General features: G+C 45.2%; 3 protein-coding genes across 3 annotated transcripts in view; 2 read left to right on the plus strand and 1 right to left on the minus strand.

The window, feature by feature from the left end:
- Positions 1-5242, plus strand: part of ZNF473 (zinc finger protein 473) — a 17001-nt gene extending 11759 nt beyond the window's left edge. Inside the window, 3 exon segments of the mRNA XM_010849721.1 lie at positions 115-204; positions 1590-2911; positions 2913-5242. Of these exon segments, the coding sequence (XP_010848023.1) occupies positions 115-204; positions 1590-2911; positions 2913-3635 (2135 nt within the window). The 3' untranslated portion in view covers positions 3636-5242.
- LOC104995743 (zinc finger protein 473-like) lies at positions 3639-4160 on the plus strand (the record flags this gene model as incomplete). Its single annotated transcript, XM_010849723.1, is given in 1 exon segment — positions 3639-4160. A coding segment is annotated over 1 exon segment (522 nt), but the record flags the coding sequence as incomplete, so codon positions are not given.
- Positions 5243-11015: 5773 nt separating the features above from the next.
- The window catches only part of LOC104995680 (zinc finger protein 883), a 9639-nt gene continuing 2895 nt past the window's right edge, over positions 11016-17759 (minus strand). Inside the window, exons 4-5 of the mRNA XM_010849643.1 lie at positions 14156-14618; positions 11016-14071 (exon numbers count right to left, since the gene is read on the minus strand). Of these exons, the coding sequence (XP_010847945.1) occupies positions 12925-14071; positions 14156-14618 (1610 nt within the window). The 3' untranslated portion in view covers positions 11016-12924. The remainder of the gene's footprint in view (positions 14072-14155; positions 14619-17759) is intronic.

The following is a 17759-nucleotide window of genomic DNA, read 5'->3' on the forward strand; positions in this document are numbered from 1 at the left end:
CTGGATCAGGTGCTGAATAATCATCAGGACACCCAGGAAGTTCCTGCTCAGCAGCCCGATGGCCCCCCATCCTGATGTCATCTGGTTGGTGACAGTGCCTTTCTCTCCTTACAGACCCCCCTGGACCCAACCTGACCTTCCATCCAGATGGTGGGGAAAAGCTGGAGGCCCTGGTGAAAGAAAGCCCAGAGTCAACAGACACTGGTGAGTGGGCAGCCAGGCCCCCCCAGGGGAGGGTGGAGGGAGCTCACGGGGTGTGGTCCTTTGTAGGCTCTCTGTCTTTAGGACCTCCATCCCGCCCACTAGGTCTGCTGACACATCTCCACCCCCTGCCTCTCGGCTTCACTCTGCCATGCGCTGGCTTCAGGCTGGGGAGCCTCGCCCTGCATACCTTTTCTCCGTGTACCTCTGTGTTCAGCACATGGCTGTTTCGGTGCCCTTCCTCTGTCCCCTCTGCATCCTTCCAGACTCAGCAGGGCTCAGCCTTCCATTCTCTGAGTTAGTCTCTCCTCCTTTCTGTCTTGTGCCCCTTGAGCACTGTGGACCTCCCGGTCTGCCTATTTCACCTGCCTTCACGCAGGCCCATCCTTCCTTCTGGCCCAGCAGATGGCCTGTCTGTCAGTGACTCAAGCCTGGGCCTAAACACAGCTAAGAGCATTCACTCTGCCCTCTCCCAGGCCACAGTTTCTCTGGGGGATCAGTCAGGCAGTCAGGATTCCCGGGTGTGCTGGTTGAGACATCCCTGAAGGGAGAGTCAGGGACCCTCTCTGGGGTGCCAGCAGCTTTTCTCATTGTTAGACTGATGGTTCACATGAGGAGAAGGGCCCCTGAACCAGAGGCCATGGTGTGGGGGCTGCATGGCTCAGTCTCAGCCTGCACCCTAGCTGTCAGCAGGCAACTCTTTTTGGTTCACCTCTCGTGAGCGTGGACCTTCTGTAGCTTCCTGTTGAGCACACAGGTGTTTCACATGGACCTAGGCACCATGCATTTCCCTTTCTGCCACCTTGACATCCAGGCTGACTCCAAGCTTGTGTAGCCACATCCAAATAAGTCCTCCTGTGGTGACATGGTATTATGTTGTCATCATTTATACCTCTTTTCCCCGAGTGCACTTCTCTAGGAAGTATGCCTTAGCTGATGGGGCTGATGATGGCAAGTATCCCTCTGGAACCTCCATGGCTGCCCAGCACCACACCCACCCCCCCTTTTTTAAAAATGTCTATTAGGCTGTGCTGGGTCTTAGTTATGTCAAGGTCTCCGTTGTAGCACATGGAATCTAGTTCCTTGGTCAGGGATTGAACTGGGGTCCCCTGCCTTGGGAGCATGAGTCTTAGCCACTGGGTCACTAAGCAAGTCCCCCAGCTCCCCCTCCTAATACCTCTTGAAATGGGCTCTTTTTCCTGTGATGCCAGTACCCACTGGATCACCATGCTGGCCCTGCCTCCTTCATTCTCTTCCCAGCCAACATCAGGATGCATCAGATGACTCAGGATGCATCACCTGGTCTCCTTCTTGTTTACTCTTAGCCTGCAGCTCCTGTCTTTAACTCCTAGGGAACAGGAGACATTTGCACTTGCCCTCTCTTTCAGGCATAGCTGAGACTTCTCCTCTGCCTCAGGACTTCTTGGAAGAAGGACTCTTCCAAGAGATTACTGAGACTTTTTCCAAGGATGATCTCTGGAACTCCCATTTGGGAGAAGCCTCCATAAGCCAAACCTGGTTAGATAGTTTGCTAGGAGATTCAGAAAGTCTTCTGAGGTCTGATATTATCAGTCTGGAAAGTCCCACAGAATGCAAAAGCCACAAATTCAAGAGCCATGAACTCAAGACAGACCTCAGTCCTGAGTCCCACCTTTCCCCAGGAGGGGGTTCCATGACACTTGATCTCCCTGAAAAGAGCCTGGCACCAGCTAAGTCTCAGGAATGTGGGAATGACTTTGGGTGCTACTCAGACCACAGCCAGCAGGATACCATCCAGGGAGGGGAGAAACCATATGAGTGCAGTGAGTGTGGGAAGAGCTTCAGCCAGAGTTACCATATGATCCAGCACTGGATTCTTCACAACAGGGAGCAGCATCCCACAGTGCTTCAAGAGTATGAGAAAGATGTCAACCAGCGTTCCTGCCTTTCCATGCAACCAGTGACTCACACAGGCTACAAATCCTATGTGTATAACAAGTTCGGGGAAACTTTTAGTGAGAATACACACCTTCTGTGTCATCAGAAAGTTCACACTGAAGAAGAACCATGGGAGAGTCAAGATGGTGACTGTCCAGCAGATCACAACTCACAGCCTTTTGAGTGCCATAAACCACCCCCAGGTAAAACCTACAATTGTAAAGAATGTGGCCAGAGTTCTGGCCAAACCTTTCATCTCTCTGTGCATCAGAAGACCCATACTCAGAAATGCTATGAATGTGCCAAATGCAAAGCAACCTTCAACTCCAACAGATACCTCCTCCAACATCAGAAAATTCATGCTGCAAAAATGATCCCTGAGGATCAGGAGTGTGGGAAGGCCTGCAAGCAGAGCTCCTTTCTTGTCCAACAGCAGTCTGTTCACACTGCAGAGAAGCCTTGTAAGTGTGATGAGTGTGAGAAAACCTTTAGCCATAGCGTGGCCCTAAAGATCCACCAGAGGGTTCACAGTGGAGAGAAGAATTACAAATGCAACGAATGTGGGAAAGCCTTTTACCGGAACAGTCACCTTAGTGAACACCAGAGGGTTCACACGGGTTACAGGCCCCACAAATGTCACAAATGTGTCAAGAGTTTCAGCCGGCCCTCCCACCTGATTCGACACCTGTCCATGCACGCTACAGAAAAGCTCTACAGCTGTGCCAAATGCAAGAAGACCTTCAGCCACAATGAACACCTTGTTCAGCACCAGAAAATCCATGCTGTGGAAACCCCCTAACGAATGTCAGGAGTGTGGTGAGCAACTTGTTTGCTGCTCAACCCTAACTTGCCACCAGAGCATTCACAATAGAGAAAAAGGACTCAGTGAGAGCCAGGAGATCTTATATGAGAAACCCGAGCACAGAGAGCATCCAAGGATCTGTGGGAAGCGCTTTAAGTGTAACAAATGCGAGAAAACCTTCCACTGCAGAAAATACCTGACTCAGCACAAGTTGATTCACGCCAGGGTGAAGCCCTTTGAGTGTAACCACTGTGGGAAAGCCTTTGGGCAAAGTTCACATCTCATCCGGCACCAGAAGATCCACTCTAGATTGAGATCATACAGATGTGGGGACTGTGGGAAGGCCTTTATCTACAGGACCTCCCTCATCAAACATCAGTCCCTCCACGGGATCGAGCACCCCTTTAAATGTAACAAATGTGGAAGGATCTTCAGCCAAAGTGCATGTCTCTTAGAACATCAGTTAATCCACACTACAAAGAAGCCCTTGATACCTAACAAGTGTGACAAAGTCTTGGCCCACAGTAACCACCTTATTCAGCATCAGGGAACTCAGGCCGGAAAGAGGCCCTTTGAGCAGAATGAATGTGGGGAAATTATCCAGGAGAGCTCATGCCTTTCTAAGCACCAGGGAGTTTACACAGATGAGAAGCCCTATATGTGTGGTGACTGTGGGAGAACCTTCAGCCTGCGTGCTCAGCTCGTTTACCACTAGAGAGTTCACACCGGAGAAAAGCCTTATATTTGTCAGGAATGTGGGAAAACCTTCAGCCAGAGCTCGTGCTTCTCTAAGCATCAGAGAATTCACAAAGGTGAAAAGTCTTATAAATGTGACAGTGGTGGGAAAGCTTTCATTCGGGGCACTCCGCTCATCCAACACCAGAGGATTCATACTGGAGAGAAGCCTTACGTTTGTCAGGAGTGCGGGGAAGCCTTCCAGCAGGGCTCATGCCTTTCTAAGCATCAGAGAGTTCATACCAGGGAGAAGCTTTATGTGTGTGCTAAATGTGGGAAAGCCTTTGCGCAGAAAACAAATCTGATGCAGCATGAGACAACTCACACAGGGGAGAAGCCTTATGCTTGTGGTGTGTGTGGGAGAGCCTTTCGCCTTAGGGCCCATCTCAGTCAGCACCAGAGAATTCACACCCAGGAGAAATCATATCAGTGTCAACATTGTCAGAAAGCCTTGTGCTGCTGCTCAGGTCTCAGCCGACAGCAGTGAGTTCACACTCCAAAGTAGCAGGTAGCAATCCTCCCCATGACCCCTGGGTAGCAGCAGGCTCCCAGACATCTGAGAATGTTCCTCCGAGGCCCAGAGTTGAAACCATCCCAGTGTAAGCCCCTCCCTGCCGTGAGTAATTAATCTCTCTGGTAATAAAGATTGATTAGAAAATTTACACACGTTTCATTAAAACAATGAAAACTGGAGCTTTGGAAGTCAGATAGACTGGACCCTGTTTACTGACTTCAACCCCAGTTCTGCCATCTGCCAGGTGATCTACAGAGAGTCATGGAACCTCTCAGGGATTCAGTATCCTCATCTGTAAGATGGGCACAATCCTAGTTACTACCTCAAAAGACTACTGTGAACATAAATAGATGCAAAACACTTAGAACCAAGTACCTATCAGATAGTGAGTACTCACCAAGTGTGAGCTACAAATACGCATCAGATATAACAAATACACTCTTTTACATTAAAACAAAGAGATGATTCAGTAACCCTCTATTTGTATTCAATTGCAGTTACTGTTACTAATATTACTCATGGCTTTAATTTTCAAAGTTTTCCTTCAGTATACCCTTGGTTTAATTGTTTGCAAAATATCAGCACTTTGTTCTTTATTGAAACGAAAAAAAAGTCTAGCCTTTTCCTTCCCTTCATCTCAGGCCTGTCCTAGTACTTTCTTAACTAACCCACAAAAAGCCAAGAAGAATCTGTAACATCTAACATCTCACAGAAAGAACTTTCCACTCCTAGTTTCCCAAACCTCTCACTCAAAAGGATCCCTCCCACATCCACATGCTACCCCTTCCCATAGTCTCCCATTTCAAATGGTTGGTTAAATGACGAGACCAAATTTATCATGAAAGTTAAAGCTGTAAACAGCTGGATTCAGTTATGAAAGCTGCAGTGGATTATCATTGTCTCCACATGGTTCACACGATCTATGCAGAAGATGTGCTTGGTGCAAAAATAGTGATGCACAGAAATGACTTCTGGAATGTTCCTCCTCCATCATTTGTCCAACCTGGCCACTCACAAGCACTTTACTATAGGCTCCAAGTTGGGGAACACCAGTACTTTAAAGTGCTGCCCTTGCCTTGAAGCTTCTGGAATCAGGGAAATGAATGGCCTCATTTCATAGAGGAGTGCTATTCGTTGCCAGGTGATTCCTTGGAGTTAGAGCCCTTGCATTCACTGCTCACCATGGCCAGGCCTGTTCTACAACTGAGTCTCACTTCAGGGAACCACATGACCAGCTCTTTTGATGGCACCTCCTCAGCTCTGAGCTTTTGTGTTCCACTTGCTACATGATCCAGTCACCTGTTTCCTGAAGCACAAACAATCTTACAAAGATACTGGACTCTGGCACTTTTAATATTCTTTCATATTTTTGTTTCTTTTTTTTAAAATATAAATGTATTTATTTTTGGTGCTAAAAAATGTTCAAGAGTCTATGCTCTGGGCCCCTGGGATATTTAAAACCTTGCACCTTGAGTTGCACCAGTTGGTTTGTTGAAAATGGGAACTTATCAGCTGACCACACCACAGTGGGGAGTGTACTGGTTTTCAAATGGCTGAAAACGCCCAACTTCTGCCTTATTTGTATCTGAGCAAGGGGCCTGATATATACCCAAGGGGTGGGGTAGGGGTGGGAACTCAAATTGCTAAGTGTATTCAAGCAAGAGTTTTGACACCAAAGGTAGAAGTCAGAGGCCCTGTGGAAAGTTGGCAGCCATTTGTGTGTGTGTGTGTGTGTGTTTGTGGTATCTGTGTAACTAATGATCTGTGTTCTGTGGACCAGGGTAGAAACGCCTACCCTCATGTTTGAGTGTTTGTTCTCTGATTAAAAGTTTTTTAATTTCTAAGGGTTGATTGCTTTTCTCAGCTCAGTGCCACACACCCAGCCAGGGGCTGGGCATGTACAGTCACTAACTGTCGAGTGCTCACAGTTCTGGGAGGGGAGGGCTCCTGATGGTGAAAACCATCCCATGATGAGATGGTTAATTCTGTTTTTCCAAAGCCCGGGAGGGTCAAGGACAACTAGGGAGCCACTCATTTTCAGTTGTTCGTCAGCACATCATCAACCAGCAATTTTCCATCCTCATTAGTTCTGCCTAATCAAGGAGGAAGTGTGGACTGCATGTTGTTTATTTTCTAGTTACAAAGATACAGTTGGGCTCAGGCAAGAGTTGTTGCTAGAATTTAACATTATTTTGCTCTCCTGGTACTTATTTTACTTTCCTTCTCCCCCTTTATCCTCTACTGATGAGAGATACCAGTTTCCCACTCCTGGAAAGGTAGTAAGTCCTCTTGAAAAATAAATCAATTTTAAGTTTTTTTTTTTTTTTTAAGCTGATCTGAAGGAAAATGTATGGCACACATCTGCAGCTAAAAAATTTGATGGCAGTGTATCACTGAGGTTGGGGACCATTCAGCTAAAGCCTTGCATCCTGCCAATGGATAAACTAGATTATGCTATGGCAGTCCAGTTGCCAGATCTGATCACTGTGTGTCAGATCACAGCAACTGTTCATTCCCCTCACTAGTGCTTCACGTTCACTGTGGGCTGGCGGGGGTGGGGCTGTATCTGCTCTATCCACCTTAAGTGGCTGAAAGTACCTTTGACACCGCCTCACTCCAGGACTCCAAACTCTGCCCTTTGGGTGGGCATTGCTGTCCATTGAAAATGTGCAAATTTCCATTCATGGCAAGTGATACTGATCATTCAATCATAGTTGTGGTTGAAAGTTTTTAAGGACATAGACTGAAATTAGTAGAATCTTCAGACAGGCAGTGGCATCTTAGGAGGATGGAAGTTAGCCATTCTGCATAAACCAAGGAGGTGGCATGTGGATACCTAACACTGAGAAGTTACTGGTCTGGGAAAATCATACCTATTAATGGAAACAGTGGTTTCAAGGAGCTGGGGAAAAAGGCAATTTTACAAAATGCCCACTTAGTAATGGGCAAAGGATCTGAATATAGATTTCCTCAAAGAAGATGCACAAATGGCCAAGAAGCACATGAAAGATGTTGAACATCATTAGCAAGATGCACATCCAAACCACAATGAGATGCTACCCACTAGGATGGCTATAACTAAGGAAAAAAAAAGTCAATTCCCTGGTGGTTGAGTGGTTAGGACATGGCACTAACACTGCCCTGGTCCCAGGGTTCAATCCAGGTTGAGGAACTAAGATCTCAAAAGCTGCGTGGTGCAGTTAAAAAAAAAAAAGCAATTATTACATGAAGATTTCCTTTTTTTGGAGGAGGGGGGCTTACAGCATTTAATTGCTTGGTTTTGAAACTTATGGGTAGACTTACCTCTCTGTTGGTAAAGAAAGTCCCAACAAGATAGAAACGAATTGTTCCCTTTGTATCAGAAGCTATATAAAAGCAAATCCCTGCTGAGTCAGAAAACATCCTTGTTTGGTAAATATCAGCTGTTACAGAGAAACAGAAAAGAACTGATAAACTCACCAGGAAAATAGCATCACAAGGCTTGGGCCATTCCATTCCTGAGAGATTATTTACACCTGGTATGACAAAGTGAAAGCGTTAGTCACTCAGTTCAGTTCAGTCACTCAGTCGGGTCCGACTCCTTGCGACCCCATGGACTGCAGCACACCAGGCTTCTCTGTCCATCAGCAACTCCCGGAGTAACATGAGTTACTCAAGTTACGCAAACTCATGTCCACTGAGTCAGTGATGCCATCCAACCATCTCATCCTCTGTCGTCCCCTTCTCCTGCCTTCAATCTTTCCCAGCATCAGGGTCTTTCCCAATGAGTCAGCTCTTCGCATCAGGTGGCCAAAATATTGGAGTTTCAGTTTCAACATCTGTCCTTCCAATGAATATTCAGGACTGATTTCCTTTAGGATGGACTGGTTAGATCTCTGCAGTCCAAGGGACTCTCAAGAGTCTTCTCCAATACCACAGTTCAAAAGCATCAATTCTTTGGTGCTCAGCTTTCTTTGAAGTCCAACTCTCATATCCATACATGACTATTGGAAAAACAATAGCCTTGACTAGATGGACCTTTAGGGGTAAAGTAATGTCTCTGCTTTTTAATATGCTGTCTAGGTTGGGCATAACTTTTCTCCCAAGGAGTAAGCGTCTTTTAATTTCAGGGCTGCAATCACCATCTACAGGGATTTTGGAGCCCCCTCAAATAAAGTCTGTCACTGTTTTCACTGTTTCTCCATCTATTTCCCATGAAGTGATGGGACCAGATGCCATGATCTTCGTTTTCTGAATGTTGAGCTTTAAGCCAACTTTGTCACTCTCCTCTTTCACTTTCATCAAGAGCCTCAAGTTCTTCATTTTCTGCCATAACGGTGGTGTCATCAGCATATCTGAGATTATTGATATTTCTCCCAGCAATCTTGATTCCAGCTTGTGCTTCTTCCAGCCCAGCGTTTCTCATTATGCACTCTGCATATATATAAGTTAAATAAGCAGGGTGACAATATACAGCCTTGATGTACTCCTTTCCCAGTTTGGAACCAGTCTGTTGTTCCATGTCCAGTTCTAACTGTTGCTTCCTAACCTGCATACAGATTTCTCAAGAGGCAGGTCAGGTGGTCTGGTACTCCCATCTGTTTAAGAATTTTCCACAGTTTATTGAGATCCACACAGTCAAAGGCTTTGGCGTAGTCAATAAAGGAGAAATGGATGTTTTTCTGGAACTCCCTTGCTTTTTCTATGATCCAATGGATGTTGGCAATTTGATCTCTGGTTCCTCTGCCTTTTCTAAATCCAGCTTGAACATCTGGAAGTTCACAGTTCACGTACTGTTGAAGCCTGGCTTGGAGAATTTTGAGCATTACTTTGCTAATGTATGAGATGAGTACAATTGTACTGTAGTTTGAGCACTCTTTAACATCGCCTTTCTTTAGGATTGGAATGAAAACTGACCTTTTCCAGTCCTGTGGCCACTGCTGAGTTTTCCAAATTTGCTGGCATATTGAGTGCAGCACTTTCACAGCATCATCTTTTAGGATTTGAAATAGCTCAGCTGGAATTCCATTGCTCCCACTAGCTTTGTTCATAGTGGTGCTTCCTAAGGCCCACTTGACTTCATATTCCAGGATGTCTGGCTCTAGGTGTGTGAGCACACCATCATGATTATCTGGGTCATGAAGATCTTTTTTATACAGTTCTTCTGTGTATTCTTGCTATCTCTTCTTAATATCTTCTTCTGTTAGGTCCATACCATTTTTGCCCTTTATTGAGCCCATCTTTGCATGAAATGTTCCCTTGGTATTTCTAATTTTCTTGAAGAGATCTCTAGTCTTTCCCATCCTATTGTTTTCCTCTATTTCTTTGCACTGATCACTGAGGAAGGCTTTCTTATCTCTCTTTGCTATTCTTTGGAACTCTGCATTCAGATGGGTATATCTTTCCTTTTCTCCTTTGCTCTTTGCTTCTCTTCTTTTCACAGCTATTTGTAAGGCCTCCTCAAACAGCCATTTTGCTTTTTTGCATTTCTTTTTCTTGGGGATGGTCTTGCTCCCTGCCTCCTGTACAATGTCACAAACCTCCATCCATAGTTCATCAGGCACTCTATCAGATCTAGTCCCTTAAATCTATTTCTCACTTCCACTGTATAATCATTATGGATTTGATTTAGGTCATACTTGAATGGTCTAGTGGTTTTCCCTACTTTCTTCAATTTAAGTCTGAATTTGGCAATAAGGAGTTCATGATCTGAGCCATAGTGCATTCTGTTGGCAAAACTCTATTAGCCTTTGCCCTGCTTCATTCTGTACTCCAAGACCAAATTTGCCTGTTACTCCAGGTGTTTCTTGACTTCCTACTTTTGCATTCCAGTCCCCAGTAATGAAAAGGACATCTTTTTTGGATGTTAGTGCTAGAAGGTCTTGTAGGTCTTCATAGAACCGCTCAACTTCAGCTTCTTCAGCATTACTGGTTGGGGCATAGACTTGGATTACCATGATATTGAATGGTTTGGCTTGGAAATGAACAGAGATCATTCTGTTGTTTTTGAGATTGCATCCAAGTACTGCATTTCAGACTTTTTTGTTAGTCACTCAGTGGTGTCCAACTCTGCAACCCCATGGACTGTAGCCCACCAGGCTCCTCTGTCCATAGAATTCTCCAGGCAAGAATACTGGAGAGGGTAGCCATTCCCTTTTCCAGGGAATCTTCCCCACCTAGGGGTCAAATTCAGGTCTCCTGAATTGCAGGAGGATTCTTTACTGTCTGAGCCTCCAGGGAAGCCCCCTTACGATGAAGAGTGAGATAAAAAGTAACACAAGCTTCAGTTTTGTATTATTGACTGTGTGGATCACAATAAACTGTGGAAAAATCTGAAAGAGATGGGAATACCAGACCACCTGACCTGCCTCTTTAGAAACCTATATGTAGGTCAGCTTCATTTCTGGTTGTGCTGGGTCTTCGTTGCTGCATGCATTACTCTCTGTTTGCAGTGTGCAGGTTTACTGTAGTGGCTGCTCTGGTTGTAGAGCACAGGATCTAAGGCACATGGGCTTCAGCAGTTGCAACTCCCAGGCCCTAGAGCACAGGCTCAATAGTTGCTGCACATGGACTTAGTTGCTCTGTGGCATGTAGAATCTTCCCAGACTAGGGATCAAACTCGTTTCTCCTACACTGAGGGGCAGATTTCTGTTTTTTAAACCACTGAATCACCAGGGAAGCCCTAAACTGTCTTTCTTGTTTGGGTAGTTTTGAGTTTTCTGTTACCTGAAACCCAGACATATTCGTAATATAGCTTACTATCTCATTTTAAGTACAAAGAAACTGGATCAGTCAGCAAGACAATGGCAAAGGCAAGATTCAAAATCAGGTTCTCTTAGACCTAAAATGCAATTATTCTGCGGGGTGAGTCTTTGAGAAGGGAGTGGACCGAAAGTGCTGAGAAAGTTCCATATGTTGTGGAGTATATTCTGATGAGTTATTTAAAGATGCCACGCTGCTGACTTTAAGGATGAAGGGGCCACCAGCCAAGGAATCAGTGCCAGTGATTTCTAGAAATTGAAACTTTATACCATAAGACATACTAAATGCAGAAGGGATACAAATTTAATTGTTAAAAATCATAAAAGTACTAGAATAAAATACAGGAGAACTTTTTTCATAATCTTGGGCCTGAGGAAGGTTTTTCTTAGCATGACAGTTTATCCAAGAAATAGAAAAGAAAATAGAATTGAATACATAGAAATTTTAAAACTCTATATAGCCAAATATACTATAAGCAACTCTAAGAGAAATAACAAACAAAATACCAAAGAATTAATATGTGTAATACATAGACTTGTTCCTATAAATTGATAAAAAAAAATGCAGCCTAATTAAAAATAGGCAAAATACACAAGGAAGCAATTTGAAGAAGACAAAATATCAATAAATGTATAAAAAGATCATTAATTTCCCTATCAGTAGGATGTTTTATTTATTAGATTAGAAATGTTAAAAATAATGAGACTAATATTGAGTATTTATGAACAACATGGAGGAACAAAGAAATATGCACTCACATACACTTTCAGGAGTCATGTAAATTGGTTCATCCTTTTCTGAGGATTATTTAGCAATAACTATCAAAATTTTAAATATGGACATTCTGTGATCCCATAAGCTTACTTCTAGGAATTCATCTTATGGGGATAATTTGCACAAGTGTTAAATAATGTATGTCCAGTGATTTAAAAAAAAAAGTAAATAAAACAAATATCCATTAACAGCGGTTGGTTGAATAAATTCAAGAAACTCTAGTATGAAATATTATGCAGCTGTTAAAAATGGCAAATGATGACAGATATATACACATGTATATATATTAATTTTGTACAATATGTATATATATTTTTTTGCATTGTCATGGGAAAATATTCACATTATATCAAGTTAAAAAGTTGTTTATAAAATCACATATTTGTGATTATACCAATAAATATTTTAGGCGTGCCATACCATGCTCATCACTTCAGTTGTATCTCTTTGCCACTCCATGGACTGAAGCCCAGCAGACTCCTCTGTCCATGGGATTTTCCCAGCAAGAATACTGGAGTGGGCTGCTATGCCCTCCTCCAAGGGATCTTCCCAACCCAGGAACCCACTCCAGTATTGCCTGGAAAATTCCATCAGAGGAGCCTGGTGGCCTATAGTCCAAGAAGTTGCAAAGAGTTGGACATGACTCTTGACTCTTGACATGACTGATGACTTGGACATGAATGACTAACATTTTCAGTTTTCATATACTTCATAAGAACAGAAAGGGAGAAACAGCAGAAAACTGAGAGACATTAAAGATCCCAGATGAAGATGCATCTCATTTAGACCACCCCATATCTACCACCACCTGGAGACACTGAAAGGCTGAGAAATAGAGGGGAAGCCAGGGTTTTAGGGTGAAGCCCTCTAAATGATCAGAAGCTGTCCCAGCTGGTGATAAATGGTGCCATCCTCCTTCTAGGAAAATAAAGGAACCAACTCTCTCAATACATAGTGTTAGGGCTCCTCTCTGGGAGGAAGTTACAACTGCTGATGAAGGCTGAATGGAATCCAACAGCAGAATCACCAATCTGTTTCACTCGCAGGCTCTCTAGTCAGCATGAGTTCTCTGATCAGCGAGCTGCATGCTCCAAGAAATGGCTTTTTCAAAATCACCTCAGACATAGACGCCATGCATAGCATGAAGTCTCTGGTGTTCTGCCAGGTGTGATCTCCAGTTGAAATCCTCTCCACATTTGTTACATGCAGAGTGCTTGCCACCCCTGTGAACTTTCTGGTGTTAAATGAGGTGTGAGATCTGGGTATACGTTTTCCCACAGTTCTTACACTTGTAGGGCTTCTCCCCAGTGTGAATCCTCTGGTGTTGAATAAGGTGGATGCTCTGGTTGAAGGCTTTCCCGCATTCCTTACAGGCATAGGGCTTCTCACCAGTGTGAATCCTCTGGTGTTGAGTGAGGGATGAGCTGTGACTGAACGTTTTCTCACACTCCTTACACTTATAGGGTTTCTCGCCCGTGTGGATCTTCTGATGCTCGATAAGATGGGTGCTCCGGCTAAAGGCTTTCCCACACTCACAGCACTCATAAGGTTTCTCTCCAGTGTGAATCCTCTGGTGCTGAATGAGATGGGAGATCTGGGTGTATGCCTTCCTGCAAACTTTACACTCATAGGGCTTCTCCCCAGTGTGAATTCGCTGGTGGCATGTAAGCGAGGAGTTCTGGCTGAAGGTTTTCCCACATTTGTTACACTTGTAGGGCTTTTCACCAGTGTGAATTGTCTGGTGTTGAGTAAAGGAGGAGGTGTGACCAAAAGCCTTTCCACACTCATTACATATATAGGGTTTCTCCCCTATGTGAATACTCTGGTGCCTCATGAGGTGGGAGATCTGGGTGTAAGCCTTCCCGCAATCGTGACACTCATAGGGCTTCTCACCAGTATGAGTTCTCTGATGCTGAATCAGCGATGAACTGTGGCTGAAGGCTTTGCCACACTCAGGGCACTCATAAGGTTTCTCTCCAGTGTGAACTCGCTGGTGCTGCGTCAGAGATGAGTTGTGGCTGAAAGTCTTCCCGCACTCGTTACACTTGTAGGGTTTCTCTCCGGGGTGGATTGTCTGGTGCTGAGTCAGGGAGGAGGTGTGACAGAAAGCCTTGCCACACTCGTTGCACTTGTAGGGCTTCTGTCCTGTGTGGATTTTCTGGTGGTGGGTGAGGTGGGACACCTGGGAGTAGAACTTCCCACACTGGTGGCATTTATAGGGCTTCTTCCCTGTGTGGCATCGCTGGTGCTTGATGAGGGAGGAACTCTGGGTGAAGGCTTTCCCGCACTCCTTGCATTTGTAGGGTTTTTCTCCAGTGTGGATCCTCTGGTGCTCGGTGAGTGATGAGCTCTGGGTAAAGGTCTTGCCACACTCGTTCCAGGTGTAGGGCTTCTCTGCTGTGTGGATCATGTGGTGCTGGATGAAATATGAGCTGTTGCTGAATGCCTTCCCGCAATCATTACACCTGTAGGGCTTCTCTCCAGTGTGAATTCTCTGGTGTAGAATGCAGTCAGAATAGTAGACGAAGGCTTTCCCACATTCCATGCAGTTAAATGGTTTCTTCTCTACAAGGGTCCTTTGGCATTTGAGGCTCTTTCTTGACCTGGTCCACTTCTGAGGCCTCTCTTCCCCAGGCACCCTTTGCTTCCTGATGAAGGCTGAGGTCCTCTTGAAGCTTCTCCTAAGCTCATTGCAGTCAAGGCCCCTCTCCCCATGGGTATCTTCCTTGGGAGTAGCGAACAACCATCTCAAACACCTCTCCTGCTTGCCCTGGCCTTCCATCTGACAGCCACGCGTCCAGGACTCCCCCAGCTTGGCGTCTCCAAGCACTGCCCTTAAAATTCCCTCCATCTTTGCCATTGGGGAAGCCACCTCTTCAGAAATATTCTTTTTTAGAAGCATCTCCTGATTAGTTGCAGAGCTTGTCTCCAAGTCTGAAAGAAATGGAAAATATCAACTTCATCTGTCCCAGGACAAAAGAAGCTGATTATTTAGATATGGCATTGTAATCTCAAAAAGACTTCCAAGTTCATATTGCTAGTTCAAAAGGCATGAGGTAGACTCATGTTGTGACACAGAAGGATGGACTCAGTATACTCTAAACACACAAAAAATTGAGTGGCAAAGCAGTTTATGTGCATAGTCGTTTCTTAGCCATAATATTTAACACATTTTCACAAATCAATAAGAAAAAGAGAAATAGTCTAATGAAATAGTGAAGCAGGAATGTGAACAGACATTCTACAGAAAAACAAGTGGCTGATATATTGTAAAAAGATGCTCAACATTAGTGGTAGTCTAAAAAGTCAAGTTGCTGCTGCTGCTGCTGCTGCTGGTAAGTCACTTTAGTCGTGTCTGACTCTGTGCGACCCCATAGACAGCAGCCCACCAGGCTCCGCCGTCCCTGGGATTCTCCAGGCAAGAACACTGGAGTGGGTTGCCATTTCCTTCTCCAATGCGTGAAAGTGAAAAGTGAAAGTGAAGTCGCTCGGTTGTGTCCGACTCTTAGCGACCCCATGGACTACAGCCTACCAGGCTCGTCCGTCCATGGGATTTTCCAGGCAAGAGTACTGGAGTGGGTTGCCATTGCCTTCTACGAAAAAGTCAAGTTACTCAGATGCCATTTGATACTTTTTAGATTGGAAAATATTAAAAAATATTCAGTGCTGGCAAATGAGGATGGTAGGAGCATTCTCATACCATTGCTGTAAAGAGTTAACACAGAAGGTCCACTGTACTCAGTTTTTGTTTATCTCTGTAACCATGGCAACGACACTTGGCTAAGCTCTGAGCACTGAACTCCTGGGATGTTTTACATAGCTATAAATTAATTATCTTTTTCGAAAGGTAAAAAATACCTTTCAAAATTTGGTGTGCTCGAAACCATGGGTCAAGATGTGCTAGGCTGTCAGCACTGTTCACTGTACGTGGAGGATTCATGATGTCCACCTGGCGCCTGGTTTGTGGACCTCACCATGGCTGGTTGTGTAGCAGGTATATGCTAATGTTGGGCTTCTCAGGTGGTGCCAGTGGTAAAGAACACACCTGCCAATGCAAGAGATGTAAGAGACACAGGTTTGATCCCTGGATTGGGAAGATTCCCTGGAGGAGGGCACAGCAACCCACTCCAGTACCCTTGCCTGGAGAATCCCATGGACAGAGGAGACTGCTGGGCTACAGTCCATAGAGTTGCAAAGAGTCAGACGTGGGCTGAAGCAACTTAGCATGCACACACATAGGCTAATGTTAGAGCATCTTTTCATGTGTTTGTTGAGCATTTGTGTGTCTTTGAAGAAAATGGCTATTGAGATCCTTGGCCCACTTTTTTCCTTGTATTTATTTATTTGGCTGCACCGGGTCTTAGCTGCAGCGCTCAGGATCTTTAACTGCAGCATGCAAACTCTTAGTTGTGGCACGTGAGATCTAGTTTCCTGATCAAGGAGGGAAGCTAGCCCATGCACTGGGAGTGTGGTGTCTTAGCCACTGGACCACCAGGGAAGCCATCCTATTTTTAACGAGATTGTCTTTTTATTATTGAGTTGTATGAATTATCAGCTGCTTGCCAGACATATAATTTACAAAATTTGTCTTGTGTTCTGTGGGTTGCCTTTTCTTTGCAGTGTCTTTGAAGCAAAAAAATTTAAATTTTGATGTCATCTGATTTATTTTTTCTTTCGCTGCTTGTTCCTTTGATGTCATATCTAAGAAACCAACGCCTAATCCAATGACATCATGATTATTTTCAAAATCCCACACTGCATTTAGTTGTTATATCTCTGGAGGTGATCCCACCACCATCCACCCATTTGGTGATTTTTCTGGAAGGATTTACATGACTCAACAAGTTGAACGCCCAGTTAAAGTTTCTACAGCAAAGTATATAACAAATATGTGTATGGGTAAAGGGCTTCCCAGGTGGCGCTAGTGGTAAAGAACCTGCCTGCTAATGCAGGAGACCTTAGAGACATGGGTTTGACCCCTGGGCCGGGAAGATCCCCTGGAGGAGGGCACAGCAATCCATGCCAGTATTCTTTCCTGGAGAATCCCATGGATTCTCCTACAGGAGCCAGGTAGGCTAGAGTCCATGGGGTTGCAAAGAGTCGGACATAACTGAAGTGACTTAGCACGCAAAGGCTAGAGAGATCACATGTGGGCTTCTGAGTCATCCTCTCTGCAAGAGTCACGTGAATGTGCTTTTCTCTACTGATGTGAACTTCAAAGACATATGGGAGATGATCTCAACCATGGAAACCCACTTGAGTCTCAAGAGTCCAGAGTTCTCTTAGTCCTCATGAGAAACTCAGTGAAGTGGGTACTATTAGTGTCCCACTTTACATATAAGCACCCAGAGCTTAAGTCACTTGCCCACAGTCACATGGCCTGTCAGTGGCAGAGCTCAGATTCGAACTCAGAGAGTCTGGCTCTAGGGCCCACAGTCTCACTGCCGCATGAACCAGTGCAGTAATAGTAGCTCAAGCAAGCAGCCGTGAAAGCACCAAGAAGGGGCAGGTCACTCAGCCTGGAAGTCAGGGAAGGCCTCCTGGAAGAGGAGACCTGTATCCTTGAGGAACATGAAAGGGATTTGCCAGGCAGACAAAGCAGGGAAGGGTGTTCCAGGCAGAGGGAACAACATATGCGAAGACCCAAAGTGGGAACACATGTTCAAGTTCAGGGAGGGACAGGGGCTTTGGTGAGTGAGGTAGGGTGTAGGGTATCACCACAGGTGGATGGTGATGAGAGATGAGGCCAGAGACAGAACAGGCTGGACCATGTAGGGCCTCGAGTACCAGGTTTGGGCTAGGACTCTGACTCAGGGCACTGGGGAGTCACAGGAGGCCTGTGGGCAGGGGAGGGATGGGCTCTGGGGCTGTTTGTGAGATGAACCATAGGGTGTAAGACTAGAAGCTGGGAGGCCAGGGAGGAGGCTGGGGTGAGGGTCCAGGTAAGGGTCGCTGAGGCCTTGAGCCAGTGCTGTGGGAGAGGGGGAGCAGAACTGGGCAAAGAGAAGGGGCAGGAGGGACAGGACTGGAGCCTGATGTGATGATTGAAGGGGAGGGAGGGGGCAAGTCCTGGTC

This window comes from Bison bison, unplaced genomic scaffold (genome assembly GCF_000754665.1).
Source record: "Bison bison bison isolate TAMUID 2011002044 unplaced genomic scaffold, Bison_UMD1.0 scf7180017864285, whole genome shotgun sequence".
NCBI classification, from domain to species: domain Eukaryota; kingdom Metazoa; phylum Chordata; class Mammalia; order Artiodactyla; family Bovidae; genus Bison; species Bison bison.